Below are 10,193 nucleotides of genomic sequence, written 5' to 3' on the forward strand. Positions count from 1 at the left end.
GAAAAATGGAGAAGAAGAAAAGAGGTTTTTTTTTTTTTTTTTTTTGTGTATGTGTGGGGGATACAAGTGGGGGTTTCTTATTAGGTACGCGGAGTGCATAGTACGCATTCCCAGCTTTTCACGTCACACACGAAAGTATCAACAAATTAATTTGAGCAGAGATTCCTTAATTTTTTTTGTGTTAGCTTCATTCATTATCAAATCCATTTGATTCCCTTCAATAAACAGTGAGTGTGTCTGGAGAGCCATTATTACGCTCCAAATTATTTACCTGCATTAGAAACACAATTTGCATCACACCTTTAGGTAGTTATGACCTCCCTTTTAGTTAATTAAATATTCTTCTTTTTTCTTGTCCAAAAAATAAGGGTATTTATATGAAAAAGTTATTTGTCTTACTATCTTAAAATTTTAAGCGACCATTAGAGATTGTGCTCGTTAAGTAGCGAGCTCTCAATTTTAATCTGTTTAACGTTTGTGGGAAAAGAATTAGACATAGCTATCACTTTATCCCTCTTCAGTTTGGGGTTCTTTCCCCTCGAAAAGAAAAGGAACAAAAAAGGGTTCGTGTCATAGTTAGTAAAGTGCAATACAAGACTAACAATAAATACTACGTATGCGTAATATATTAGATTTTTTTAGTGAAAAGGCATGATTAAATGAAATATATGAATTTGGCAAAATTATATACAAAAAAGTCGTACATATATATATGTTAAGTATAATTAGAACTTTAGTATAAACATATTAGTAAATTCAATAATTTCTATTAATATACATGCATAATTGTTATATAATTAATATAATTAAGTATATTATATACACTAATATATATTATGTAATATTTATAATTAATCATATCATTATTATAAATTTATAACTAATTAAATTAAATATATTATCTATAATTTAATTTTTTTTAACGGGCAACGGAACAGGAATGAGACAAGAGTATACTCTCCCACCGTATTTTTTAACAAGAGAAAAATGCTCCTCATCCCATCCCACCCCCCGCTCTGTCCCTGTCTCCATAAGCCCGCCTGTTCCAATTGCAATCCCTATTATTATCTATATCTATATAAATTTCAGAAGGGATTTTTAGCAACAAGCCTTCACGTATCTTCCCACTACCAATTCCATTTTTCTAGCATTTCACATTTAATTTAATTCATAAAATATATTCCTCTCAACTTTCACATCTACTCTTCATATTTGAAATTGTTGGTTACTTTTTAAAATCATTTCATTTCAAATTGTTGGTTAATGTGCATGTTATCCTATTTGAACTTCAACCCATCACATTTCTGATTGCCTTGCGTTATTTATGATTCTACAACAATTAAAACTTCTATAAGACCATAAGAAGAGATAACAATTATAACATCCTTTCATGCTTTCTTATTAATTTAAATAAGTATGATTATTTACACTCCATTTTTGTTATTCACACTTCAATAATCATTTTGATCATATAATTTTCATTAATTAGACTATATGATAAAACAAATGGTGGAATTGTAAATAATAAAAAATGGAGGGCAAATAACATTTTCTTAAGTAAAAAGTGGCTTCCATGCCTTTATAATTTAAAAAAGTAGTGGCTCTGCTTATATAGGAATTTGGTTTGAAATTTATTAGTGGGAGGATAAATAAAAAGAAAACATTGCCAAACTTAGTAAAAGTAAAAACGTAAATGATAATATTTTATCTTTTAACTTAGTAATCCTAAGTAAAATGGCAAAATTAAATAGAAAACAAAAAGGAAACAATGTTGTGGATTTAAAAAATCAAGAATGTACCATTCATGAAATCGAAATTATGAAATCACTAAATAAAAAACAAAGTACTACTAGCCTTTTAACGTGGATTTTTTTTTTTGAAATATTCATTTTTGATAAAAAAAAATAATGATAATAACAACACCAATTCTACCAAAAATTTTTAAAAAAGTAACATTATAGTTTAAGAGAAAGATATAGAACATTCAACCCTAAAATATTACTTAATTTGTATATATCTGGCCCAAATTTGACATTAGATTTTAATAAGAGTGCAAAACCCAAACACTAAGGATAAGTTTTGGTATCATTAATTATTTTATGTATTCTTATTGCTGTCTTCATATGTAAATATGTATTTGCTATGTTAAATATATATATATATTGATTGTAGTACTTGAGGATATTATAGATATTATCAGTTTTTCATTTCCATTTTTAAATACTAATAATTGCAACCATTGTAATTAATTTTTAATTTTATTTTTTCATTATGATAGGTAAAGTTAAATATATTGGGTCGCAGGGATATGAATTTAGAGGTTAGGTAAAAGGAGAGGAGGGAGGGTAGAAAATAGTGAGGAGTTGAAAAATAGCAGAAAAGGTTGAAGAAGAAATATGGGTTACTAGGATGGGCGGAGAAGAAAGAGAAGAAAAAAGGGAATTGCAGGAATATGATAGAAATGATAAAAAAAAATAATTATTTGGATTTGAAATATAACCCGTGCATAGCATAGGTCAAAATACTAGTTTCACATAATGCAACATGGTGTGCTCGACTAGATTGATCCCCAAGTGGGTAAAATTGCCGTTGCCGGGAACATCGTGGGAACAGTTATCCAGATCTTTACACGGTGGCAGATTAATTTAATTAATACTTGTTGTAATTGTTGCTTAATGAGATCTTGATTGATAAAAAATCTGATGGCTCCAATGCACGGACTTGCTGTCTACAGAAAAAAGAAGAAGACATACTTGTGTTATTAAATTATTTTAAGATTCTCTTCCAAAGAGAATTGCAGTACCGTGCAAATTTAAAATTAGTATGTCACCGTATAATAGGCCCGGAAACTACCCGCACTTATTTTTTTTCTTGTGGGCTCATTAGTAAGAAGGGCCAGTACACTTGTGATTTTCATACGATTGCATAGTTATTGTATTTTTTTACATGATTTGATATATATTTACATCTCTTTGTTGTACACGTATCTTTTGTTTTTGTTCACAAACCCAGTTGGACTCTTTCTCTCCCATAGTGTAAGAGTAATATAGATTATTGTATTTAGACTGAAAAAAAAAAGGTTCATGGTCTCCGTCCAAATTAATAAGCACATGTGATAAAATCTAATTAAGGAGGAAGAAAGTTGAAAAATTAGTACGCCTCAAAGTAATAAGCACATGTGATAAAATCTAATTAAGGAGAAGACAGTTGACGAATTAGAACACTTGAAGAGAGTACACTTGAAGTTGACAAATTAGTAGTAAAGAGAGAGTACACTTGGCCATGCTGATTGACATCAGCCGGTGGCGTATTTTGCCCAACAGAATCAAAATCATCACAAGCAAGCAATCATGGGTCCAAAGCGTTTGGACCTTTTTCTCCCCACAACGTTTCTTCCTCCTTCCATACTTCCGGGCAGAAAAAATAGAGAAAATTGTCCCACATAATTCAAGTTCAGCAATATCTATATCTATATAAATTTGAAAAGGGCACTTTAGCAACAAGATTTCACATATCTTCCCACTCTCAATTCCATTTTTCTAGCATTCTACATTTAACTTATTTCGTAAAATATATCATGTCCACGTTTTCAACACACTATCACGTTTTCATCAAATAAGAATACCACTCCAACTAATACTCCTCCCCTCACACACCTTCTCACTCCAATTAATACTTCTCCAATTAACAATTCCATTTTGATTAAAACTCCTCCAACCCAATAATAAGAGATAACAACATAATTTCACAAAAAACTGCAATTTACCATATCTTTCAACTTCATTCTAGAGAGAATGATGAATTGGGCACTGAACTGTGGAGATATGGAGAGGGAATGAGTCAAATGTGAGACTACTATTTGGCTTTGTATTCCATTTTTTGGGCTCTAATTTAAATAAATAATTAAGATAACAACCTTACAAAGAAAACAAGGAATAGGGAATGCAATTTGCCTAACCTAGGAAATAGGGTAAAACACATAATACTATAAAAATCTATATCTATATGTATTGTAGGGAGGGTTTTTTGGATGATTAAATCAGAATGCTTACAACTCCTCGTTATTTTTTTTTATAAAATTTTAATTTTTTTAATTGTTATATATATTTTTCATGTCTCTTGAAATGGCTCACTTACATATGAATTTGATTTGAAATCTATTAATGTTAGGGTAAATAAAGAGAAAAACCACCAACCTTACTAAAAGTAAAAAAGTAAATAACAATATTTTACTCCTCAACTCAGTAATCCTAACTAAAAGGGCAAATTATATAGAAAACAAAAAGAAAATATTATTCACTGGTCATGGATATAAAATATCAATAATAGTACCATTTGTGAATCCTAAATTATTAAATTATTAAATAGAAAACAAAGTACTACTAGCCTAAAAAACAAGTTATGAATTTATAGGGGTTGAGAGAATGGTGAAGAGAAAAGAATAGAAAATTGGGTGGCAAAAATAGAAAGTTAGAAGTTAGATATAAACGAGAGAAAGAGAATAACAAGAAGTTAAAGAGTGGTGGGAAAAGTCAAAAAATAAAGGTAAATTACTACAAGATTGGACGAAGAGAGGGGAGAAGAAAGAATGAGATTGTTAGGATATGACAGAAAAGATGACACCGTAGTAAAAGGTCTGAAAGTCATAGAAGACAGTGGATAGCTAATTAGCAGTTAAGAGAGAATAGAAAGGGTGATAGTTTTTGAAAATTTTGAAACACATCTTACAAATATTATTTTAAGTATATATTAAAATTTATGAAAAACATTATTCTATAAGCACTCAACAATTTTAGGATTACAAAATGGGAGAAAAATTTTCTAAAATTGAGGAAAATTAATTAGTTATGCTTTATATTTTTAATGTTAAAAATTTTGATATATAGGTATAACATGATATATTGATAAATAAGTTTACAATTGCTCTATCATATAAATTGTTATAAATTAAATTATTTTATTAAAATTGTTATCATATATTGACAAACATTAGGTTAACAAAATTTGGTTTCAACTTATTTAAGATATTAAAATTAAGAAAGTCCATTTTGTACAGATGAAATAAAATTTTTTTTTAACATGTTAAGCATACACTTTTTTAAATTTTTTGGTCTTTTTTATATACTTTATCTTATACTATAATATATAAGTATTGTTTTGAATTGAAATATAAATCCGTGCATAGCACGGGTTAGAATGCTTGTTTCATAGGAATGCTGGAATGTAAAAGAATGAGATTAGGGGTCCGTTTGTTTGCTTGTAAAATATTTCCCCCCAAAAAAAAATATTTTAGCTGAAAATCATTTCCCTGGAAATATATGATTTTTTCATTTTTTATTGACTCTTTTGAAAATGTTTTCCTCATAACAAACAATGATTACTACATTTCCTTAAACTATCAGCATTCCAATATGATTACCACTACCTGTCTCTCATTTCTACAGGCGATTCACCTTAAACACCACAATCAATTTGAGAGTCAAAAGACAACCAAAAATACTTTCTAAGATGATGTGCCCAACAAGATGCTAAAAATGGGTAAGCAAAATCTCCACTAATCTGTAAAGCGTTATATCCATTTAAAATTATTCATCAATATATATTAGATAAAAAAATGCATAGGACTCGTAAATTTGTGTGTGAGACTGAGAGATCAAAAGTGGATCCAACGAGAAATCGTGGTGGGTGAGAGCGAGAAAGTGAAAGTCGATCCAACAAAGAATGGTAGATTGGTCGCTAGAGAGAGTGAATAGGAGAAGAAATGGTTGTGGAGGCAAGGGTTTTGTTCTGGAAAAGTATTCAGTGTTCCGCTGGAAAACGACTTTAGTAAAAAGTTTTGCAGAAGTTGTTTTCCATTGGATCGCGTAAAACCTTTTCTAAAGGAAAAAATTTTCTTGACACTTCTTTGCAGCCAAACATCGAAAAAAAGGGAAAACATATATTTCGCGAAAATTTTCCATCCAAACAAACATATACGTACCCATATTATTTGACTTTTTTTGGTACTAAAATAGTAAAAAAGTACGACTAGAATTGCAGTTTGACTTTGAAATTCCTGCCAGCTGAGCCATCCATTGTGGTCTCAATTATTTCAGTCCTTGTGCGTCCTAAATTCAACGCATTAGAAACCATAAGTTCCTTAGCCACTGTCTGAAATGGTTTGTTTGGATTGTGCTTTATTTCCCCAATTTTATCTGCTTACATCATCATTACAATTTCCAATATACCTTTTTATCTTCCCAATTACCTTTTTATCTCACACATATCACATCACAAAAAGTGCTACAGTAAAAATATTTCAAATAAAACACAATCCAAACAAACCAGTACTAGTGTCATTTTGGATGGATGACAACTAATGTAAATTTAAAACTTTCTATTTGATAATTCAGTTCAGGATTTAAATATGTATTTAGATCTTAACATATTCAAAAAATTTGATAACAAAAAATTGAACATTTAAATTAATTAAGTGGCATAGAATTTTTAAGGAAAAACTTGCTCCCAAAATTAAGTGATAAACTATTTACTTATCACTAAATGTGATATACGCTCAAATGTATTAAATTTAATATTTAGCAATTCAATAATTTAAAAAATTCAGATTTCACACTTCAGTTTTATCAAATGCACCATTAGATATATGTTCTGCATGTAGTGGTGATAACTGTAAGTGCATTCCAAAGAAGAGATACATTCGGTATTTGACTTGACTCTAATTATACCATATATATATATATATGCATACATGACATGCGGTGGAGATTCACGGCGTACAAGGTGCCGAAAATTTGACGACAGTTTTTCCGGCTGGATTGAATTTGTAGTAGAGAAAGTTAAATCTTCAATTAACGATGGCCGCCAAATGAGAATTTGACAACAGTTTCTGTTTTGGGACAGTGCCACGCATTTAACTTCGTGTTTTTCTTTGACTATATATTACCTAACCGTAAAAAGCTTATGAAATTATAACTGGGATTTTTTATTTCTGAAGCTAGTATTCATTATTTTGTTGGGGATTTAACTACCAATCGGGCTAGTTAAATTTCAATTTTACATAAATTTCGGGCACTGGTACAATAAAAGTATTTTCCTGAAAATTTTCCCCTATTTCAAACTTTTCTTTCTTCCAAGAGACACTATCCTATAAACTGGAGAAATCATAAATGCGGTAAATTAATGTTGGCTCGTGACTGTGCAACCATATTGTTACTGCACAACCAACGGACCTAGAAGAAAACGCGGAGCTGATTTCACGAAAGGCCTCGGTTGCTTGAAGTTTAGACTCGTCGTCACCAACAAAATGGGCTCATTCCGGATAATTCTGCAAAGGAAGATTGGGCCAGTGATGCAGAAGCCTACATGCAAACCCAAGTCACGATAGACTCGTCGCGACTTTTTATTTTTTCAAAGTAACTCATCGTGACTTTTTTTTTTTCTTTCTGACATTTTCTTACAGAAGTAAGAATTTACGCAAATAAACCTAATTCCGACAGTAACTCCAAAAGTCGGCAACTTTTGGAGTCCTGTGAGAGACTTATCTACCCAAACCCCAATCCCCCCAATACCGATGTGGGATAGAAAGCCCCACAGGGTGTCCCGCTGCTAAGAGATAAAGACCCCCAAACCCCTGAGAATGAGTTTTCTTTCTGACATAAGTAACTCATCGTGACTTGTTAGTGCACTTTTAGATTTTTAATCATGAGTACTGCAGTAATAAATTGGCCCAGCGCGACTTGATGGTCAAACCAATCAACTTGTTGAATCGATCACAAGATCAGGTTAGATCACTGGTTTGATCGGTCAAACATAAAATTGATTGACTGGCTCGACGATTCAACTCTTGAGCCCGAAAAAATCAACAGTTGAACCATCAGCTAAAATTTTTTATTATTTTTGTAATTTTAAATATATTATTATATTATATAATATAGTGATTGCGTAACCTACGGTTGAACCGATGATCCGATCGCCTTTTCGATGTCGAGTTTTGGATCGGGTTTAATAATTATCCATGAGACACATTTAAGATTACAAATCATGATAAATATGGTGGAATATAGGAACGTTACTCTGTACCCTTGATATCTTTTAGCCACTAATTACTCTATACCCTAGATATTCTATCTCTTCATCCCCACGTATTTTTATTCCTGATTTGATTCGCAGATACTTTAACAAATCTTTTATAAAATGGGAAAGCACGTACCCAAGAGCTCTTTTATCACATTATAAACGGAGACTACTAAGGTTATCGGGAAAAGTGCTGAATATCGATTCCGAGCTACGTACATGGTGACCTAAGTACTTCATCAATCTCTTAGACCCATTGGTGGCACTTTAGAACATTGTTGTGATCATCGGCCACTGGGTTTAGCAACAATTAAGCATTAGCAAAATTTGAATAATTATGTAAAATGTTTAAGATGTGGGTTTGTGATGCATATGGTATAAACTCATATGAACAATCTGGGATTTTCCCCTTGCCCCTTCCTTCCTATATCTCCATTGATGGAAATTTGCCAACAGCATCGCTCTTGGGTCATTTCTATTACATCGCTGATTGTTCATCATGACTCACGAAAGATGGAAAATTTTTTGAAGAGCGGGAAATAAGGAAGGGTTGAATTTTTTTTTTTTTTTTTGTTGAAATGGTGAAGGGCAAAGAATTATGTTTCTCTATTTGAAGCAAAAGTTTAGAACATAACCGATACTTGGAATATACTACACAAGACTTGCAAACGCAGCTTCACTCACATCTCCCATTAGTCCACAGCGGGAGGCATGCATTCATTCCATCTTCTATTTACATAATAAGCTAATTATAAGGCGTACATATGATATACGGATACCACCTCATTCAACAGATACAAGAGCTTCCAAAAGCCAACTTTTACCACATTCAAAACTTACCTTATGGCAATATATAGAGATAAATATAATAGTAGCACTTCTAGGCTTATTCTACGCACCATATATAGACACAGAATGAGCAGCTTAATTTATATATGTATATATTTCATCCATCAGTTTGGAATGAGCTTGAAAGGAGGCTTCCCTAGCGCTGGAGACGGATCATACCTTCCATAGTCTTTGGTGTTAACTTTCAGAAGCCTTTCATGAACCTCCATCACCTCTTCATGGCTTAAATGCTCCTTTTGTACCTCCTGTGATTTTGGACAGAAGTTTGGAGTAATCATTAAACAGCAACGGTATGGAACTGGAGAAGGAAAGAGGGTAAGTGGAAGTCAATGGTATTTATGAGTTTCTAGCGCGCGAGGTATGTGATTATTTTTTGTAACATGCACGATTTCAGTGGCATGCATGTTAAGAAAAAAAGGAGGCTTTATGAACAAGTGCCCGCATCAAGTAGCCAAAGCATGCAACTATCTGGAAAGTTCATGAATCATGACCGTGAAGGCGAAAAACGAAACGACATTAATTGTACCACATCCAGTTAATTATATGTTCACGATTTTAGAGACGGGATATAAAGTTATGAATTCAATTAGATCAACCTTTTAATATTTTGAGCATGTACCTATCTCAACCTACAGTAATTTCCTTGCTACTTAAGATCAGTCACAAACCTCGCGGCCACCTGCTCCTGCGACCTTCTTCGAGTTGCTTGCAAACCTTGAATGCCGACCTGCGTCACAATTAAGTTTCAAGTCGTTATATTCTTGTGTACTTGTATATGTCTGGTATACGTATAAACCTCAATCAAGCGACAGAGTTTGATTCCGAACCCTCTCAAGAAATTTGTAACTGTTGTAAACCCACCTGCAGACGATGCAGACAAAAGTGATGCAGAAACGAGGAGGAAGAGAAGACCAATATTCTTGAGGAGAAGCATGAGCCCCATTTTTTCCACAAACTTTCTCTCGAAGCTCTTTTTGCTCGCCCAAAAGAGAATAGAATAGAACCAATGATGATGCCTTCTTTGTATATTGAACAAAGCACTACATTTATTTATCACTGCATCTTTTAAAGATAAGAGGAAAATCATAGTTTACTCTAAAGAACGGCATATCAATTTATACAAATACTTTTCCGTTTAAAATTGGAAAGAAAAAAGGTGAAGGAGACACCCTTTCATTTGTTGGAGCACTAAGTCTACGTTTTTAGTTAGTGGATTAATATAATTAAGTCGACACCAAAGTGCAATGGACCCTATGAACAAGCATTACGGA

The 10,193-nt window shown here is 32.2% G+C and overlaps 1 protein-coding gene across 1 annotated transcript; it reads right to left on the reverse strand.

Moving 5' to 3' along the window:
• Nucleotides 1–8,735: 8,735 nt before the first annotated feature.
• Nucleotides 8,736–9,988, reverse strand: LOC113731258 (protein CASPARIAN STRIP INTEGRITY FACTOR 1-like). Its single transcript, XM_027256415.2, has 3 exons — nucleotides 9,784–9,988; nucleotides 9,591–9,649; nucleotides 8,736–9,167 (listed from the first exon to the last, which is right to left on the reverse strand). Exons 1-3 carry the CDS (start codon nucleotides 9,863–9,865, stop codon nucleotides 9,027–9,029), a joined length of 282 nt encoding a protein of 93 aa, XP_027112216.1. The 5' UTR covers nucleotides 9,866–9,988; the 3' UTR covers nucleotides 8,736–9,026.
• Between the last annotated feature and the right edge of the window lie 205 nt (nucleotides 9,989–10,193).

Source organism: Coffea arabica, chromosome 2e (assembly GCF_036785885.1).
Source record: "Coffea arabica cultivar ET-39 chromosome 2e, Coffea Arabica ET-39 HiFi, whole genome shotgun sequence".
Lineage (NCBI taxonomy): Eukaryota > Viridiplantae > Streptophyta > Magnoliopsida > Gentianales > Rubiaceae > Coffea > Coffea arabica.

What these genes read in the sequence shown, in the direction of transcription:
- LOC113731258 (XM_027256415.2), bottom strand. Translation starts at nt 9,865, where the DNA reads ATGGGGCTCATGCTTCTCCTCAAGAATATTGGTCTTCTCTTCCTCCTC. An exon ending in TTTGTCTGCATCGTCTGCAG is followed by an intron (nt 9,650 to 9,783) that starts GTGGGTTTACAA and finishes ATTGTGACGCAG; the next exon opens with GTCGGCATTCAAGGTTTGCA. An exon ending in CAGGAGCAGGTGGCCGCGAG is followed by an intron (nt 9,168 to 9,590) that starts GTTTGTGACTGA and finishes CCAAAATCACAG; the next exon opens with GAGGTACAAAAGGAGCATTT.